Genomic DNA, 20,975 nt, shown 5'->3' with positions numbered 1-20,975 from the left:
CCTGCTTCTTAATTCAGATCAAACTGAGGTTATTGTACTCGGCCCTGAAAATCTTAGAAATATGGTATCTAACCAGATTCTTACTCTGGATGGCATTACCTTGGCCTCCAGTAACACTGTGAGGAACCTTGGAGTCATTTTTGACCAGGACATGTCCTTCAACGCACATATTAAACAAATATGTAAGACTGATTTCTTCCATTTGTGCAACATCTCTAAAGTTAGAAATATCCTGTCTCAGAGTGATGCTGAAAAACTAGTTTATGCATTTATTACTTCCAGGCTGGACTACTGTAATTCATTATTATCAGGATGTCCTAAAAACTCCCTGAAAAGCCTTCAGTTAATTCAAAATGCTGCAGCAAGAGTCCTGACAGGGACTAGAAAGAGAGAGCAGATTTCTCCTGTAATGGCTTCCCTTCATTGGCTTCCTGTTAAATCCAGAATTCAAAATCCTGCTCCTCACATACAAGGTCTTAAATAATCAGGCCCCATCTTATCTTAATGACCTTGTATTACCATATCACCCTATTAGAGCACTTCGCTCTCGCTCTGCAGGCCTGCTTGTTGTTCCTAAAGTATTTAAAAGTAGAATGGGAGGGAGAGCCTTCAGTTTTCAGGCCCCTCTTCTGTGGAACCAGCTTCCAGTTTGGATTCAGGAGACAGACACTATCTCTACTTTCAAGATTAAGCTTAAAACTTTCCTTTTTGGTAAAGCATATAGTTAGGGCTGGAACAGGTGACCCTGAATCCTCCCTTAGTTATGCTGCAATAGACGTAGGCTGCCGGGGATTCCCATGATGCATTGAGTTTTTCCTTTCCAGTCACCTTTCTCACTCACTATGTGTTAATAAACCTCTCTGCATTGAATCATACCTGTTATTAACCTCTGTCTCTCTTCCACAGCATGTCTTTATTCTGTCTTTCTTCTCTCACCCCAACCACTCACAGCAGATGGCCCCGCCCCTCTCTGAGCCTGGTTCTGCCGGAGGTTTCTTCCTGTTTAAAGGGAGTTTTTCCTTCCCACTGTCGCCAAAGTGCTTGCTCATAGGGGATCATATGATTGTTTGGCTTTTCTCTGTATCTGCTGTAAAATATAAAGCGCCTTGAGGCGACTTTTGTTGTGATTTGGCGCTATATAAATAAAATTGAATTGAATTGATTTAAATTATTGCAGTTACAGTGCTGATGTAAACATCTATGATTGTTAGGAGCAGTTCTGATTGTACAGTCTGACAGCTGCATGGAGGAAGGACCTGCGGAAACGCTCCTTCATGCATCTAGAATGCAGCAGTCTGTCAGTGAAGCAGCTCTGCAGTTCAGCAACATTTACATGCATGGGGTGGGAGACTCTGTCCATCAGAGATGTTATTTTGGCCAGAGTCCTTCTGTCTCCCACCACCTGCACTGGGTCCAGGGTGCATCTCAGAACAGAGCTGGTCTTCCTGACGAGTTTATCCAACCTCTTCCTCTCAGCTGCCGATAAACCGCTGCTCCAACATACCACACTGTAAAAAATGACAGATGCCACCACAGAGTCATAGAAGGTCTTTAAAAGCGCTCCCTGGACTCCAAATGACCTCAGCCGCCTCAGCAGGTAGAGTCTGCTCTGACCCTTCCTGTAAAGAGCATCAGTGTTGTGGCTCCAGTCCAGTTTATTATTCAGGTGAACACTCAGGTACCTATAAGAGTCCACTATCTCACTGTCCACTCCCTGGATGTTCACCGGTGTCAGTGTGGTGGGTCTGCGTCTCTGGAAGTCCATCACCAACTCCTTGGTTTTCCCGGCGTTGATCAGCAGGTGGTTCTGCTGACACCAGTCTACAAAGTCCAGAGTCCACTGTCTGTACTCTGAGTCATCCTCACCTGTGATGAGGCTGACTATGGCAGAGTCGTCAGAGAACTTCTGCAGGTGGCAGCGTGGGGAGTTGATGGAGAAGTCTGCAGTGTAGAGGGTGAAGAGGAACGGTGCCAGCACAGTTCCCTGTGGGGCCCCCGTACTGCAGACCAGCATATCAGAGACACAGCCCTGTGACCTCACATACTGTGGACGTTCTGTGAGGTAGTCCAGTATCCACTGGGACAAGTGGTGGTCCACTCCCGATAGCTCCAGCTTGTCCCTCAGAAGTCGTGGCTGGATGGTGTTAAAAGCAATGGAGAAATCAAAGAACATGATCCTCACAGTGCTTCCAGGCTTCTCCAGGTGAGTCAGAGCTCGGTGCAGGAGGTAGATGATGGCGTCCTCCACCCCGATGCCAGGCTGGTAAGCAAACTGCAGTGGATCCAATGAAGACCTCACCAGGGGGCGCAGATGGTTTAGAACCAAACTCTCGAGGGTCTTCATCAGATGAGATGTCAGGGCTACCTGTAGCTGCTGAGGTTCGTGGGATGGGAGGTCTTTGGTACCGGTACCACACAAGATGTCTTCCACAGCTGTGGAACTTGCTCCAGTGACAGGCTCAGGTTGAACAGATAACCTAGGATGCCACACAGTTCATCTGCGCAGCATCTCAGGAGCCTGGAGCTGATGCCATCTGGACCTGCAGCCTTCCGCACCTTGATCTTGCTAAGCTCATTCCTCACTTGAAGTGCTGAGATGGAGAGAGGGGATTTCGGGGGAGCGGTGTGTATGTTGAGGTCCACAGAAGCCGGGGGTGGGTGTGATGTCTGGGAGCTGGGAGGTGTGAAGATGAGGGAGATTGCAGCAGGGGGACAATGCTGGGGGAGGGATGGGTGGTTGATCAAACCTATTAAAATATTTATTTAGGTCATTCACCCAGCCCAAGTCTCCAGCAGCCTGGGGTCAAAGGTCACGGCACACAACAGACAGTCAGAAATATTCTAACTCTGATCATTTATCAGTTGTGACACTGAGACTTGATCAGAGGTGTGATCATCACAGCAGAGGCCTTTGTGTCAAAGTCACTGAGGATCAAACAGAAACACATGAAGCAGATTTTCCTCTTCTGGCTTTTTTATAGCAGATAACCTTCAAAATATTCTGCAGTCGATCAAAAACTGAAGCAAACCATGAATCAACATGTGAACATGAGCTGATGCTGCTGAAGTGAAGCAAAGTTACAGAGGTTTGATTTAGAGATGGACCGATCCGATATACTTTATTTGGTCGATCCTGACCTAAATTACTGGATCGGATATCAGGGAGGAAAAAAAATGTAACTTGATCCATTAACTATCACCAAAGCGCCTCACAAACTTGTGACATGATGTAAGCGGGTAGTGACCTCAGCACGTGGGAGCAGTACGCGTCACATGATAGAGCAGCTGTGGTGTGCCAGATGTTGGTAGTGTGGAGTTACTTCACACTGAAAGCATCTGGAGCTTTGCTACGTGCTGCCAAAGCGGCCTCTCTGAGCAAGCTGTCCCAGAGACTTAAAGCAAGTCTGTAAGTTTATCTGTGAATGTTGGTAAAGGATCCCTAAGTTAAGCTTAACAGCCAATAATATGGAGCTCAGACGTCTGTGTGCTGTCATTGATAAGTCAGACCGTACGATGGACAGACTCATGTTTGACTTTGAAACAAACTGTGTTGTTAAACAGTTTCATGGTTCGAAAAATCAAAACAAGGAAAAACACGACTTTTTTCAAGTCTTTGTCCTGTTTTTATGATAAATGTGCGACTTTAATGTGAAACATTCAGAGTTTTTTCTCTCGTTGTGTTTGTTTGAAGCTGCTTCCTGTTGGCTTCAGCTGTTTGGAGTTTCCATTTTCTAAACTTCTACATTCTGAACCTTCTTCAGCTCTGAACAGATGATGAAACACTGAATGATTTCAATCTCACACTTTGTCTAATAAACTTACATCTTTCATTCTTTATACAGATTGAGTGACTGTGGTTTGTCAGAGATCAGCTGTGATTATCTGGCAGCAGCGCTGAAGTCCAACCCCTCCCATCTGAGAGAGCTGGACCTGAGTAGTGACTTCGCCTGGTCGCCCACTAACAACAAAAACAAGCTGCAGGGTTCAGGAGTGAAGCATCTGTGTGGTTTCCTGGAGAATCCAGGATGTAAACTTGAAACTCTGAGGTCAGTCAGCATGTTTTAGTTGTGCTGAGATGAATAGGATGTGAAAGTTGTGCTGACACTAAACTGCAGACATCAGGCTGATATTATACTGATCCACACTGAGGATCTTCATGGTAAAGTCTGTTTTCTTCTTCTCTGGTTTAGTCCATTGACTGTAGCAGAACAATGTTCACATTTCAAACCTTGAAGGAAGAAGAAAAATCCTCCACTGGATAGTTCACTGTGAAACTCTGCAACTCTTCATTCCACCTTAAAGTCTGTGTGATACTGAAATCCAAAGCAAAATGTGCGTTTGCTTTACAGACAGCAGTCCAACACAAACATACACACATCATCCAAAACACAGTCCAACATCCAAATCTCCTCCACTGCCAGCATGAATGATGGGAAAGAGAAGGAGGAACACTCTGACATACAGGGTTAGAATGAGTTTCATAAAGCAGACTGTGAAGATCAAAGCTGCATTAGAAGCTTACATGAATGAATGAGTGGACAGAAGTGGACAGAGATCATCTGAAGCACTTCAAAGGCTTTAAATCAGCACATTTCTCTTTATTCTTTATCAACTCTGTTAGTTTCTCTCAGTTTTCTGTGGAATGAAGCTAACAGCAGGCTAATAAGATGCTGACCAATAGGTTTCTATTAAAGGTTGTAATTTGTATATGAAAAAGTGCTTTGGCTCAGCAGGGATCAGCTTACAGGTAGAATACAGCTGCTGGATGGGATTAGCATGTCATAGCTATCTACCAAACTGCTAACTGGGGAATTTCAGGCCATCATCATTTTTGCTAACTGTTTATTCAGCTTAGGCTCACAGGGCTGCAGCCTGTGCCCTAGCTGTCATAGGGCAAGAGGCGTGGTCCACCTGCACAGGTGAGCAGTCCATCACAGGGCCAACAGAGAGAGACAGAGAAGCACTCTCTCACATCCACACCTACAGCCAATTTAGAAGCACCAATGAACCCAAGCAGCATTTCATTGGACTGTGGGAGAACATCCAACCTCCACAGAAAGGCCAACAAGCTTCAACCTACAACCTTCTTGCTTTAGGGCACTAGTGCTAACCACTTTTCCCCATTTCAGCCCAAATCCTGCATCTTCCTGTTTCTGACTCCAGGCCAGCTCCACTAACACTTTCTCATCAGACACTGCCACCTAGTGGAGGAAGTCTTAGTTCCATTTGAAGCTTCAGATTACAGTTAGTTCCTTTACAAAGAGGTGGAGGTGGTGGGGCCACAGCACCATCATCACTGAGTGCCATTAGACACTTAACCTTTGTTTCTATATGCTGGGAACTTCCTGTCGTTCCAAGGAGGACTGGAAAATGTGTGAAAATCTCCCAGTCAGTTCCTCACAGCACACTCCAATCATTTCCCTCCCACAGAATCAGGACCAGGGCTTTTTCTCTCTTTGGTCCCACTAAGAGATTTCCACACAAACACCTCATCAGTGGGACTCTCAGAGCTACCAGCCCTTTGCTACAATCACAAAGCTCTTCATTGAAATCAATGATATCAAAGCTGGAATCAAATAAGTCAAAGTCTTCTGCTGATTATGAGGGGCCGTACAAGCCAAAATTCATTCTTTCACTCTCACACACATACATTCTTCTTTCACACACATATATTTTCACTCTAATATATATATATTTTCACTCTCACATACATATATTTTCACTCTCACATACATACATTTTCATTTATGCATTCCTACATTTTGCTCTCATTTACATGCATTCAATATGCATTTAATCTCACAAATAATATATGTATGTAAGCAGAGAATGCATACATGTCAGAAGAAAATATATGTATGCAAGAGAAGAATGTATGTGAATGAAAGAGTATAGTGGAAACGGAAGGAGTTTAATGGAAACGGAAGGCTGGGTGTCTGTACCGCTGTGATTGGCTGAGAAGCACGCGGGTCACTTTCAAGTGTCTGACAGCATGGAGGGGAGAAGAAACTCGAGTTCTTCAGCAAGCTATCGGGTGTTAAGAAATATTTTATCATCTCCTGAAACGGTCACATCGTTGTCCTCGTCACTTGATCGAGATGGGACGGGCTCAACTTTTTTTTTTACGCATGCGCTCAGAATAGTGGCACAAAAATAACGCCACAGTAACCCAGAAAGAGTAATATTTCAAACTCCGCCACTCTGTGCTTCTCTGCCACTGCCTCGTTTGAGTTTTGGACGAAATGGATTCTGGGATATTGCATTTCGTCATTTCGAGCCGATTGGAGACCAGAACAGCCAATCAGATATTTTTGCATCCAAGTCTGTGATTGGCTGGTTTTGTGGCACAAAAATAACGCCATAGGTCACAAAATAAACTTTTAAGATATTTTCATGCGAGAATGGTGCTGTGTAAACTTCAAATATCTGCTTGATTCATCAAGACATCACATATTTCCATAAGTACTCTAACATTTTCAGAGATGCCTGTTACCTATGGCGTTATTTTTGTCCCACTATTCTGAGCGCACGTAAAAAAAAAATTGAGCGCACGTAAAAAAAAGTTTGCAGGTGCAAGTGTTGCATTTTGAGGAGAAATTTATTTTGAGCGAAGAAAAGCTGAATTTGAGTGAACAAAATTCATTGCCGCGTGCAAAAAATGTATTTCAGTGTTTGCTATTATCCATACACACACACAATAGCAGCCCCTCTCGCTCAGTTTTTGTATTTGCGCTCACGCTCTCAACATTTCTGCCCGTGCGCGCTCAACTCTTTGTGTACGCTGTTATATTGTGGCACACAAAACCACAATATAACAGATGGTGATTTTTCATTCTTATGTTTGTTTGTTTTTGTAATGGTATAAACAATGAAAGGTGGTGGATTAGCCAATTGGTCATGATCAACTCTGGGCTGGACCAATTACAATACATCCGTATTGAGAGGAAAACAACGCGATTAGTCCCGTACTTCAGCTAGAATGAAAAAGACAAAGCTGGAGTTATTCTGTCTTTACCTTGCACAGCTGCCTCTTCTCCCCTCATTCTCTCCCCCTCCCTCCCTCTCCTGTTGCTACTTCAATCATGAAACCGATCAATGATCAGCTGATCGTCTTTCTTGTTTGTTTATCTCCCACTTTGCGCCAGAAAGAGGAAACCAGCGGATGTCGCGCTAAACAACAGCAGCACGTTCAAGCTTGATAAGCTGTTAGAATTTATTTAAAATTAATTTCTAGTATCAGCTGATGTTTGCTGGAGCCAGAGCTGTAAAACTGCTGCTCATGGTATCGGTTTGGAAACATGAAGGTGATACAAATCATGCATATATACCAACAAGACAGTGTACATCACTGTCACAACAGCGTTGTTTTAGTTCAAAGGCTTTATGGTTTTCCTATAATACCTGGTGGTGTAGTCGGTGATTTTTGTCAGTTGAGCTTTATATATTATGTTTAACCCGAGTGATCACCCGGTCAGCTGGTGGGTAACTATGGCGTTATTTTTGTGCCACTATTCTGAGCGCAAAAAAAAAAAGTTGAGCCCGTCCCATCTCGATCAAGTGACGAGGACAACGATGTGACCGTTTCAGGAGATGATAAAATATTTCTTAACACCCCGATAGCTTGCTGAAGAACTCGAGTTTCTTCTCCCCTCCATACTGTCAGACACTTGAAAGTGACCCGCGTGCTTCTCAGCCAATCACAGCGGTACAGACACCCAGCCTTCCGTTTCCATTAAACTCCTTCCGTTTCCACTATACTCTTTCATTCACATACATTCTTCTCTTGCATACATATATTTTCTTCTGACATGTATGCATTCTCTGCTTACATACATATATTATTTGTGAGATTAAATGCATATTGAATGCATGTAAATGAGAGCAAAATGTAGGAATGCATAAATGAAAATGTATGTATGTGAGAGTGAAAATATATGTGTGTGAGAGTGAAAATATATGTGTGTGAGAGTGAAAATATATGTATGTGAGAGTGAAAATATATGTATGTGAGAGTGAAAATATATGTATGTGAGAGTGAAAATATATGTGTGTGAAAGAAGAATGTATGTATGTGAGAATGAAAATATATGTGTGTGAGAGTGAAAATATATGTGTGTGAGAGTGAAAATATATGTGTGTGAGAGTGAAAATATATGTGTGTGAAAGAAGAATGTATGTATGTGAGAATGAAAATATATGTGTGTGAGAGTGAAAATATATGTATGTGAAAGAAGAATGTATGTGTGTGAGAGTGAAAGAATGAATTTTGGCTTGTACGGCCCCTCATAGCTGATTCAGCATCACATTCATCTTTGCTCCTTGTTCTGCATCCCAACCATGGACTTCATTCCTTTCCAAGCCAGCCTTGAGTGTCCTTTATTCAGCTCATCCTCTGCTTTACGTTTACACCTGATTTTAGCTGCTTTATCTCTCTTTCAACAAGTTTCTGTGCCTCAATCTTTTTCTTCTCTCCCTCATAACAAGACAGCATATTCTACCTGAGAACATGTTGGAGTGATTTACTAATCCAGGGCTGCTTATTGGAGAAAATACTTCTTGTTTTCAAAGTAATCCCCATTTCCCCCCGAAAGTAATGTAAGTAGAAATCGATGATCTAAGTGAGAACATGAGCCTTTAAAAAGTCCCAGTGGGAGCAGTCAAAGCAGTCCCTCAGTTCCAGTATAGAGTCTTTGGTCCAGACTGGAACAACTGTGTGCCCAGTTTGAGCTCTCTTCAGTCCTGTGATCTGAGAGACCCAGAGGGGCCATCACATCACATTTAGAAGCTCCCCTAATGGAGCCACAACACATGTCCAATACTTAGCCTGTCTTGGTGGACCAACTGGAAGAAATGATTCAAGGACTTAGTCACAGAACAGAGATTAAAATCTCCAAAATCCAACTGGCTGCATCGGGGCATATAGTCTGAAACTCCTCACAGTTTCCTGTTTGCAGCTTCTTCCTGTTGGCTTCAGCTGTTTGGAGTTTCCATTTTCTAAACTTCTACATTCTGAACCTTCTTCAGCTCTGAACAGATGATGAAACACTGAATGATTTCAAGCTCACACTTTGTCTAATAAACTTACATCTTTCATTCTTTATACAGATTGAGTGACTGTGGTTTGTCAAAGATCAGCTGCGATTATCTGGCAGCAGCGCTGAAGTCCAACCCCTCCCATCTGAGAGCGCTGGACCTGAGCTACAACAAGCTGCAGGATCCAGGAGTGAAGCATCTGTGTGGTTTCCTGGAGAATCCAGGATGTAAACTTGAAACTCTGAGGTCAGTCAGCATGTTTTAGTTGTGCTGAGATGAATAGGATGTGAAAGTTGTGCTGACACTAAACTGCAGACATCAGGCTGATATTATACTGATCCACACTGAGGATCTTCATGGTAAAGTCTGTTTTCTTCTTCTCTGGTTTAGTCCATTGACTGTAGCAGAACAATGTTCACATTTCAAACCTTCAAAGAAGAAGAAAAGTCCTCCACTGGATAGTTCACTGTGAAACTCTCCAACTCTTTATTCCACCTTAAAGTCTGTGTGATATTAAATCCAAAGCAAAATGTGCGTTTGCTTTACAGACAGCAGTCCAACACAAACATACACACATCATCCAAAACACAGTCCAACATCCAAATCTCCTCCACTGCCAGCATGAATGATGGGAAAGAGAAGGAGGAACACTCTGACATTCAGGGTTAGAATGAGTTTCATAAAGCAGACTGTGAAGATCAAAGCTGCATTAGAAGCTTACATGAATGAATGAGTGGACAGAAGTGGACAGAGATCATCTGAAGCACTTCAAAGGCTTTAAATCAGCACATTTCTCTTTATTCTTTATCAACTCTGTTAGTTTCTCTCAGTTTTCTGTGGAATGAAGCTAACAGCAGGCTAATAAGATGCTGACCAATAGGTTTCTATTAAAGGTCGTAATTTGTATATGAAAAAGTGCTTTGGCTCAGCAGGGATCAGCTTACAGGTAGAATACAGCTGCTGGATGGGATTAGCATGTCATAGCTATCTACCAAACTGCTAACTGGGGAATTTCAGGCCATCTATGAATCATTTTTGCTAACTGTTTATTCAGCTTAGGCTCACAGGGCTGCAGCCTGTGCCCTAGCTGTCATAGGGCAAGAGGCGTGGTCCACCTGCACAGGTGAGCAGTCCATCACAGGGCCAACAGAGAGAGACAGAGAAGCACTCTCTCACATCCACACCTACAGCCAATTTAGAAGCACCAATGAACCCAAGCAGCATTTCATTGGACTGTGGGAGAACATCCAACCTCCACAGAAAGGCCAACAAGCTTCAACCTACAACCTTCTTGCTTTAAGGCACTAGTGCTAACCACTTTTCCCCATTTCAGCCCAAATCCTGCATCTTCCTGTTTCTGACTCCAGGCCAGCTCCACTAACACTTTCTCATCAGACACTGCCACCTAGTGGAGGAAGTCTTGGTTCCATTTGAAGCTTCAGATTACAGTTAGTTCCTTTACAAAGAGGTGGAGGTGGTGGGGCCACAGCACCATCATCACTGAGTGCCATTAGACACTTAACCTTTGTTTCTATATGCTGGGAACTTCCTGTTGTTCCAAGGAGGACTGGAAAATGTGTGAAAATCTCCCAGTCAGTTCCTCACAGCACACTTCAATCATTTCCCTCCCACAGAATCAGGACCAGGGCTTTTTCTCTCTTTGGTCCCACTAAGAGATTTCCACACAAACACCTCATCAGTGGGACTCTCAGAGCTACCAACCCTTTGCTACAATCACAAAGCTCTTCATTGAAATCAATGATATCAAAGCTGGAATCAAATGAGTCCAAGTCTTCTGCTGATTCAGCATCACATTCATCTTTGCTCCTTGTTCTGCATCCCAACCATGGACTTCATTCCTTTCCAAGCCAGCCTTGAGTGTCCTTTATTCAGCTCATCCTCTGCTTTACGTTTACACCTGATTTTAGCTGCTTTATCTCTCTTTCAACAAGTTTCTGTGCCTCAATCTTTTTCTTCTCTCCCTCATAACAAGACAGCTTCTTCTGCCTGGGAACACGTTGGAGTGATTTACTAATCCAGGGCTGCTTATTGGAGAAAATACTTCTTGTTTTCAAAGTAATCCCCATTTTCCCCCGAAAGTAATGTAAGTAGAAATCGATGATCTAAGTGAGAACATGAGCCTTTAAAAAGTCCCAGTGGGAGCAGTCAAAGCAGTCCCTCAGTTCCAGTATAGAGTCTTTGGTCCAGACTGGAACAACTGTGTGCCCAGTTTGAGCTCTCTTCAGTCCTGGGATCTGACAGACCCAGAGGGGCCATCACATCACATTTAGAAGCTCCCCTAATGGAGCCACAACACATCTCCAATACTTAGTCTGTCTTGTTGGACCAACTGGAAGAAATGATTCAAGGACTTAGTCACAGAACAGAGATTAAAATATCCAAAATCCAACTGGCTGCATCAGGACATATAGTCTGAAACTCTGCACAGTTTCCTGTTTGAAGCTGCTTCCTGTTGGCTTCAGCTGTTTGGAGTTTCCATTTTCTAAACTTCTATATTCTGAACCTTCTTCAGCTCTGAACAGATGATGAAACACTGAATGATTTCAAGCTCACACTTTGTCTAATAAACTTACATCTTTCATTCTTCATACAGATTGATGGACTGTGGTTTGTCAAAGATCAGCTGTGATTATCTGGCAGCAGCGCTGAAGTCCAACCCCTCCCATCTGAGAGCGCTGGAGCTGAACTTCAACGAGAAGCTGCAGGATTCAGGAGTGAAGCATCTGTGTGGTTTTCTGGAGAGTCCAGGATGTGGACTTGAAACTCTGAGGTCAGTCATCATGTTTTAGTTGTGCTGAGATGAATAGGATGTGAAAGTTGTGCTGACACTAAACTGCAGACATCAGGCTGATATTATACTGATCCACACTGAGGATCTTCATGGTAAAGTCTGTTTTCTTCTTCTCTGGTTTATTTTTATTTTATTTTACATGATGAAACACTGAATGATTTCAAGCTCACACTTAGTCTAATAAACTTACATCTTTCATTCTTTATACAGTTTGGACGGCTGTGGTTTGTCAAAGGTCAGCTGTGATTATCTGGCAGCAGCGCTGAAGTCCAACCCCTCCCATCTGAGAGCGCTGGACCTGAAATCAAACAAGCTGAAGTATCCAAATGTGAAGCAGCTGTTTGATCTTCAGCAGAGTCCGGACTACAGACTGGAGTGGCTGGCGTAAGTAGAGTGATGGAGTGAGTGGGTGGTGCTGTCAGATGTTTGGATGGAATTCCTCCAGTTAACAGCTGGAACCGTCCATCTGGATTGTTGGGCTTGATGTTGGGGTTTCTACAGAGCTCAGAGTGGACACACCAAGGTTCTTCTAATGAATGAAAGTCCAAACTCAAACTAGGAGGGAAAAACATTTTCATCAACTTCAATAAAAATCCAAAGATTAGAAAAAGTGAAGCAACAATGAGTCCTAGTACAGTCCCAGCACTGAAGTCCCTGCTGCTCTTTATACTGGATGTGCCGCATCACTGACTGACAGCTGATGAAGAGTCTCTGGAAACACTCGTTTATCTCCTCTGCTCTTCCTTCTTCTCTCTGCAGGTGGACCTGATGATGTTAAACAGGACGGTGTGTGTGCTGAGAGAGGAGGAGCTGTGTCCTGATGATCCAGAGAGGTTGAAGCAGCAGCAGCTTGTGTGTAGAGACGCTCTGACTGGGCCATGTTACTGGGAGGTGGAGTGGAGAGCAGAGCTTCATCCAGCAGTGACTGACAGAGGAATGAAGTGCAGATGACTGTCAGTACTGCAGAGTGAACTGCTCTGAGAACAGCTCCACTGTCAGACACAATGTAGAGTCCAGCATCATCCCTGTGTGTCCCTCTGGATCTGACAGAGGATCATCAGTGTATCTGGACTGCTCTGCTTCTGCTCTGTCCTTCTACAGTCTCTGCACAGTCTCTGTCTCACTCTGGCTTCAGACCCTCCTGGATCAAACTCACCTGGAAAGGGTTTCAAACATGGCTGAATATATTTGATATATACTGTAGATGTACTGTAGAGTGAGATACTGCAGTTTGTCACTTGTAAATACAGTCTGTGAGCAGCTATGAGCTGAAAGATCTTTCTAGAAACACAAAATGTTTTCACTCTTCTGTTGCTTTTTCATATATTTCCACAACATTAATATTGATCCCACCTGTCTCACCTGTTTCATGCTTTTATACATAATAACAGGACACGTGGGATCTGAGCGCTGTTGTGGTTTCTGTGCTGCACGTCTTCATTTACATAACAGAGACATCTAGTGGTTCAGAGGGAGAACTGCAGGAGCTGGATCTGTGTTTTAGCATGGAAAACTTATTTATTCTTATCTTTTAGGCGCAGATACAAATATGACAAACATCACTGTAAGATACAAAAGGTCAAATCAATTAGCAGAGGGAACAGTGATTACACAGCAATGTAAGAATAGAAACATAATCATGAATATGGACGTGTATACAGATGGAAGCAAACAAACAGGATGTAACAATAAATTAAAGCCATTAAAAAAAACAAACAAGGGGAGATAATTTGATCTCAGGAATCCAAATCAGATGATTTCAAGTATCAGAGAGTTTTTCTGGTTTGTTTTCTTGAAGTCATTTTTTCTATAATTTCAATTCCTTGAATAAAACAACAAACTTAAGGGATGATTTTGTAATCCGACTTTATGTATGAAAGATTTGACTAAACATAAAACAATCTTCCAACTCAGTCGTCATTCTTATCTTGTGAAATCAAACCAAATGTTCTGTTGTCTCTAAATCGGGGATTGATGAAATTTTTGGTTTCAGCCATTTATAAACATGTTTCATGTTAAATTGGAGTCTAAGGCATTGTTTAGAGCAGAGGTTCCCAAAGTGTGGAGCCTACACCCTAGGTGGGGTGGATGTTGTTTTGGGTGGGAAGTTTGAAACACTTTGTTCTGTCTGTTAATGAAACTTTATGAAGTTTATGTAGGATGTTGTTCCTATTTTGTCTTCAGGGGAATCATTTCTCTGTAAAACTGTCAGGGCTCTGTGTGCAGGCAGGCAGAGGTGAGGATCTAAATGCCGGGAGACTGAATGCAACTCAAAAACCACAGCGTTATTGCTGGCAGAAAACAAAGCAGAAACCAAACCAGGGAAAACACAAACTGGAACACAAAGGCAAAATCTGAGGGTACAATGCGACGCTGAACACTGCAGGACACACACAATAAATACACAGGCAGGAACATGAGGGAACGAGGAACAGGTGTGAACACAGCCGGGAGAAATTAGACTTAACGAGAAAAAAAAAAGACTTAACGAGACAGAGGAAGCGAAACTTGAAACACATAAGATATGAACCTTCAAAATAAAACAGGAAATCCACAGACTGAACACATAACTCTGACAGGGAACAGAACACAGTACAGGGGCCAGAGTGACATCAGGGGCAAAGGAATACACAAGCTAAGAAATACAGAACGGAACACAAAACACTAGCAGTCATAAGCCAAGGACGAAAAGGAAAACAGACCACTAAAAAATAATATAAAATCAAAACACTGGGCCACAGGCCCAGGACAGTGACAAAAACAGCTTCTTATGACACTGAGGTTTCATTGAAGTCTGAAGTTTAAAGGTCAAAGAAATGTCAAGGTTTGATGAAGGAAGATTGGATTTATAAAGGTTAAGAAGAAAAATGTTTGAAAGGTTCCAATAACGTCAGGATAAATCAGGTTTTCTTCCGGTTAACAAGAAGCTTCTACTACAACTCACATTTGTTGTTGTTGTTCCTTTAGTTGCCAGCCGGGCGTCAGCTTCAAGCAGGCCATCCTAGTAAAGAGTCTGAGAGGACTGAGTTGCCATTTACACACACAGTAGTTCTCTAGCACAGCGGTCCCCAACCTGTTTTGTGCCACGGACCGGTTTATGCCCAACAATATTTTCACGGACCGGCAATAAGGTGTCGCGGAGAAATACAATAAAATAAAACTAGTGCCGGTACCAAAAAAAAGAAGATTTATTCATAACACACGTGAAAAGACCCAGGAAAACCGAGTTAACGATAAAAACGATAACAAAATAACGCTGAAAACCAATAAAAACCCTGAAAACCATACATTTCACACCTGAGCCTCAACTCTCGCGGCCCGGTACCAAACGACTCACGGGCCCGGGGGTTGGGGACCGCTGCTCTAGCATATCGAGACTGGTGATGCGCAAATCATGAATGAATCATTCAATACTCGAGAATCACTTTACTGACTCGTGAATCATGATTCACAAGCCCAACTGACTCACTGACTCATCCCTGTTGCTCTTAGCAAACTAATTTCATTAGTAGAAATATATCTAGCTGATAATTAAAATTGTGTGGAAAAAAACAACAGCCAGTTTCTTAACAAAAACTGCTCTGAACAGGAAGAAAAAACCCTGAGTAGATGCTCACATTAAGACAGTAGCTCCTCGGTTCACAGTAGCATCGCTCTACTAACATGCTAACAGCACATTTTAGCTACTCACCCCCTCCGTTCCTGTGCTGAATCCAGTGTTGCAAACTCCTCAGTAAGGAAAATCGCTATTGGCTGTACTAAAAGTCGCTAGAAGTCGCCAAATGATGTCATCACCTAATTTGAATAATTGGTCATGCTAATGTAATTGTAACCTACATTGTTGGAGAGAGAAATAACATCGTGCAACAGACATAAAGTGAGTAAAAAATACCCTAAATGCATTTAGAATTTATTTCGCCCTTTGGCACGGGCGAGGTGCCCAAGGCAGCACCCGCTGCTTGTTGAGAGTAGGAACGATACACAGTTTCACGTCAAAAAGTCGTCATAATTAAGTCTCCAATAACACAAGAAAAAGTCGCCAGATTTGTCACTAGTCGCTTTTTAGAAAAAAAGTCGCTAAGGGGGTCTGAAAACTCCCCATGTGATGTCTATGTTGTGTGTGTAAGGTCGGGGGCTGGGTTCATTTCACTGCAGGGCAACCTGCCACTGCATGTGGCGAATACAATTTGAACTTGAACTTGAATATGAACTTGACAAAGTCGCTAAGTTGGCAACACTGGCTGAATCGCAGGGTAAGCGAATCACTCAGGACTCGCTCACCCCCTCCCTTCCTATGCTGAATCATAGCGCAAACGAATCACTCAGGACTCACTCACCCCGTCCCTCCTGTGCTGAATCGTAGCGTAAGCGAATCACTCAGGACTCACTCACCCCCTCCCTTCCTGTGCTCAATCATAGCGCAAACAAATCACTGAGGACTCACTAACCCTCTCCTGTTCTGGTTTACTGCTGACCCCTACCACAGCATCCCTCCCATGGCTCCGCCCCTGTGAGGCCTGGGCTGGTGGAGGTTGATAATCAGGTGGTGGATGTTGAAGAAGCTAGCAGAGTGGACCTCATTGTTGTTGCTATCACGCAGCCTCAGCGCCTAAGGTGCCGCTGCTGCCTGGTTGCAGGCAGTGAGTAAATGAGCCCTGCCTCCCGGCGTTTATGATCCCCTGCCCGCAGTTGGATGCTGCAATGCATGGCGGAAGAAGTTGCCTTTGGCCCCTCCCCCGTTAGCCCCCCCCCCCGGATCCTAGTTGCCCCTTCGGGCCTTCCCTGGGCAGGGCAGCGTGCCCTACAGGGCTGTGTGGGTTGCTTATGCTCTCCTGGTGGCCATTTTGTCACTCCCTCTATGGGATGGAGCTTGACACAACAGCTGCAGGCGGGCTGGGCATGGAGAGCCTGCCCCAATCCTGTGCCTCTCAGGCTACATGAGGATGATGGCTGCAGCATTCCCTCCCATGGCCCCGCCTCTGCGAGGCCTGGGCCGGTGGAGGTTGATTATCATGAGGTGGATGTTGTGAAGCTTCCATCCTCTCTGGCTGCCACTGGCGTAGGGTCCAGACAGGTGAACCCATGTCTGGGTTGCCTGGTTCTGGGGCCCTCCCACGGCATTACCTCCCATGGCCCCGCTTCCTCGAGGCCTGGGCTGGTGGAGGTTTGATTGTCAGGAGGTTGATGTGTATGACGCTTGGCGTTCAGTTAAGGCGGGGAGGACTCGGAGCCTAGATTTAGCTGTCCTCCAACTGCCCTCCTCCCTCCTGGCGTCCTTTGAGTTGGGCCTAGTGGCCAGCACTGCTGCAGGCTGTGTCTCCTGGACTATTGCCCGCGCTTAGCCGGTTCATACGCCTGTCGGACCTCGTTACGTCTGACGGCTTGGCCAGTGGTTGACAGTTCTCCGGCCTGCGGCGCTGGCTCACTGTCTGGCACATTGCCCAAATGTTAGGGTCTACAGGGCCGGCAGGGCCCGCTCAGTGAGCTGACATCCCCTGCGAGTCACGTCCCTGGCTGTACTGCAGCTCCAGGCTGTCTTCCCCTGGCGTGTTGCCCGCATTCGCCGGCTTACACGCCAGTTGGACCTCGCTGCGGCGAGTGAGCGTTCTCCAGCCTTTTTTAGCCGGATTCTCTTTGGCATATCAGCTGCTGCAGCTCCTGGCTGTGCTCCCCTGGCGTATTGCCTGCACTTCGCCGGTTTACACGCCAGCCGGGCCCCGCTGTGTCTGATTCTTCAGCCGGCAAGTGAGTGTTCTCCAGCCTGTAGCGCTGTGCACGAGTGTCTCATTCTCGAAGTTCACTCTTGCTGCTCCCCTGTCTGCGGACAGTGCTAGGGACCGCTTAGCCCTGGGGCAGACCTTCGGGTTCGATCCCCGCTTGGCCTTCAGTGGGCTAGACTGCCAGCCCCCCTGTCTGCGGACGGCTGGGTGGCTCCGTGGTTGGATGGACCCTTCTGGTCGCTGATAGGTTGATAGCATATTCATACCTATTCGCTGGAACGTTCAAGACAATTCAACTACACAGCAAAAAGCATTGAACACCAAGCAAAACCCTCCGTGGAAAGGGTGTTGGATCCAGTTATCTTACTGCTGTTATGATCCCAGCAGTCTTCAGAGTGTCATCGTATGCATAGTACAGTGACACAGCATTAGGTGATGTTCATAGAAATTGCTGCCATCACCACCATAGCTTCTGGTTCCTGTGCTTTTCACAGAATCCTGATGCCATCCTTGGACTCCCTCTGCGCTGTAGATGGAGCGTGGCACGCTCCCCTCATCCTTCAGGTGCCCTTCTGTCGTCTACAATCTCCTCTGTTGGCCTTTGGCAAGCCCCCTTGGCACAGCTCTCATTCCAACGCAGCTTCATGGTCCTTGCTGTGGCTCGAATCTGATCTCATGATGGGCCAAAAAAACAGCTCGACCTTTGACCTCAACCAGTGCCTGGGCTGTCAGCTATGCCTGGAATGGTTCTTGTTTCTCACTGGGCCTCTGAGGATTTCTCAGGAGATTCCTTTCAGCAATACTCTGACTGCTGCACCTGTATTTCCTTGCTAGGAGGAAAAACTTCTATTTGGAAAGCATGTCAACAATCATCAAACCACATTTCTCTTTAGTTCAGTGAACTTCACTTATTGGCCATCAAAGCCTCATCTGAACCTGGATACACCACTTGCATAGGTTTAATGCCCGTAAATGAATTGTTAATCCCACATATCACTGCAAAACGATAGAAACCATAGAAAACATTATTTCATGTTCATCCTGGACCCCTCCTCTTGACGCATGGACAGTCCAATGAGTCAACTCATCAAAACTAGACTCCTGTCGTAAAGAAAAAGGTTAGCTAGATCACGTCCCAGGCAACCTCAGGGCGTCTCCTCCTCTGGAGCAGCACCACCCCGGACCTATAACCCTGCACTAAAAGATGTTAGTGTGTTTTGCATATTAAGTTTGCTTAAAATCTGTCTCTGCCAGGAGCCTAAATACACACCATCATGGCCTGGAAAACAAGATCTGGAAATGAAATCACACTTCACACTTGTAAACAATTGTACCATAAGAGTGATAAAGCATTCAGCATCAGCAGGCCAAGTATCATGTGCAGGTTTTCTCAAATCAGTAAACTACAATTATTGCCATAATTCCCCCCAGACATGGATCATCACATGTATTTAGTCAACATTACTGTAAGCGATGACTTTCCTTAAGCAAAGTCACTCCAGTCATTTATCACTATGAGCTCAATAGTGGCCAGCTAATGAGCCCCATATTAAACTATTCCATAAACACTGCATCTCTTATTTGTTTTCTCATGTCACTTGTCTGCCTCTGCTGAATCCTCTACATGCACTCTTAGAAAAAACAAACATTAGCAACACACATGGACAATCCTGGTGGTCAGGCGCAGGTCGACAGGTTCCAGAGGTGCTATAAAAAGACCATAAAGTTAGCCATCCGCAACTGTAAAAAGGAGTAACACTGGTTCCAACATGGAAATGTCTCACACTATATTCACTTCTCCCCTATAATATTCAACATTTTCCCAAGAACACAGTGTAATAGCATAATCAGTCCTGTAGTAGAAAAACATTAACCAGTTGTGTCCTGTTATAAATCACATGATCAAATCACATGAAGAACTGTAATGCTGTAGAAAAGAATGCAAATGTTAGCGCTGCGCAGGTGTATACACACTTTCTCACAGTGATCTCCGTGAGCAACACAAGGTAGTGAATAACACACCCCTGGTAGATTCACAGACTCAGAAAGTGCCATTTAAAAGGTTAAATCATTACGGCCCAAAGCTCACGCAACCTAGGATGTTGCTGTCATCTTTCTGCTCCTGTAAAAAGAAACCCACATACATTCATCCACCCTTTTGTCATTTCTAGGTGGAGGTTTACCTTGAGTAGTGGTCAAGTCAGTCAAGTCTTGTCAGCTTTCACCAGTCCCGTCAGTTCCCCATTTTTATTTTCACTCATTTTTCATTCATTCATCCATTCATTCATTCTTTCTTTGCTGATAGTGGAACCTATCGTCCCATTTCGTTTCCACCCTCAGCAAAATTACGTCATTTCAAAAAGAAGAACTTTAGATCGGATTACCTCGCTGAATCCTTTTTGGGCAGGGACTCATTTTCTAATTGTCCTAAATTGGCTTTCTAATTGGCTTTCTCCACTTATTTGCAGTTTGCTGGAAACACAGTGCCATTCATCCAATCAGTCAGGATGATGGTTTGCTCTTCTTCTGTGATGCTGTTTGTCCACACTGCTGCTGCTTGCTGCGACTCTTTGCTCAGGACTTTGCTGCTGTCTCTTTATCTGCCATGTTATTGCTCTTTGGAACTGCATTCCTTGTCTTCAGGGAGGAATGAGAGCTCGCTTGTGAGGTTGAGGGACACATGGCGCTGTAAACCAGTCAGCCAGAAACTTGGCCTGAACGTTTCCAATGATGTTAAACTATAACTTTCTTCCGACCGCTGCATGTGGAAAACTGATTCAGGTCTGCTTTTCATCTGAAAGTGACAAACTAAGACTTTCCCATTATTATCATCACTGCTTAACCAACACACATCTCTCTCTCTCTGTTTTTTGTGAACTCTCCTTTCGTAAAAGCAGAAAATGAGATTGTAGTTGTTCTTGGCTGAAAAACACAAAACCTTTTTCCTATTATTATTTTTCATCTACAATGTAAATTTTGTCTCTTTCTTATTTTTTATTTTCCCTTTACAATTGCTGGTGACCTGCAGAATCACCGCTCTCACAATTAGAGGCAGTTATTTTTACACAGCGCACACACACACACTGCAACGTCAGGCACATTCACACTCACTTTTTTCATCTGCATAAATAAATCATATGGCTGATGATATGTGCCATGGTGATCCATAAGTATGATCACAAGTTTATGTAGTTATTTTCAACCCAACAAAACAAATAAACAAAAACATGTTTTTGTTTCTCTCTCTCCCCCCCTCTCTTGCCTGGGTGGAACTCATTGCAGGTTCACGTCCTCGGCCCACGCACCTGTGAAGAGGAAACACCTGTGCCTCATTATCGCTGACAACATATAAGCCAGAGGATGGCAGCTACTCATCGCTGGATCGTCGTGTGACTAGTGTCAGTGTAGCC

The 20,975-nt window shown here is 44.3% G+C and overlaps 1 protein-coding gene across 1 annotated transcript; it reads left to right on the top strand.

Moving 5' to 3' along the window:
- The first annotated feature begins 9,235 nt into the window (after nt 1-9,235).
- LOC120436576 (ribonuclease inhibitor-like) lies at nt 9,236-12,740 on the top strand. Its single transcript, XM_039607576.1, has 4 exons — nt 9,236-9,279; nt 11,648-11,824; nt 12,056-12,229; nt 12,605-12,740. The coding sequence occupies exons 2-4, from the start codon at nt 11,652-11,654 to the stop codon at nt 12,612-12,614; spliced, it is 357 nt and encodes a 118-aa protein (XP_039463510.1). The 5' UTR covers nt 9,236-9,279; nt 11,648-11,651; the 3' UTR covers nt 12,615-12,740.
- The last annotated feature ends 8,235 nt before the right edge of the window (nt 12,741-20,975 follow it).

The sequence above is a fragment of the Oreochromis aureus genome, linkage group 3 (assembly GCF_013358895.1).
Source record: "Oreochromis aureus strain Israel breed Guangdong linkage group 3, ZZ_aureus, whole genome shotgun sequence".
Lineage (NCBI taxonomy): Eukaryota > Metazoa > Chordata > Actinopteri > Cichliformes > Cichlidae > Oreochromis > Oreochromis aureus.
Note: the sequence above shows the minus strand (reverse complement) of the source record. Positions and strands in the feature narration are given on the sequence as shown.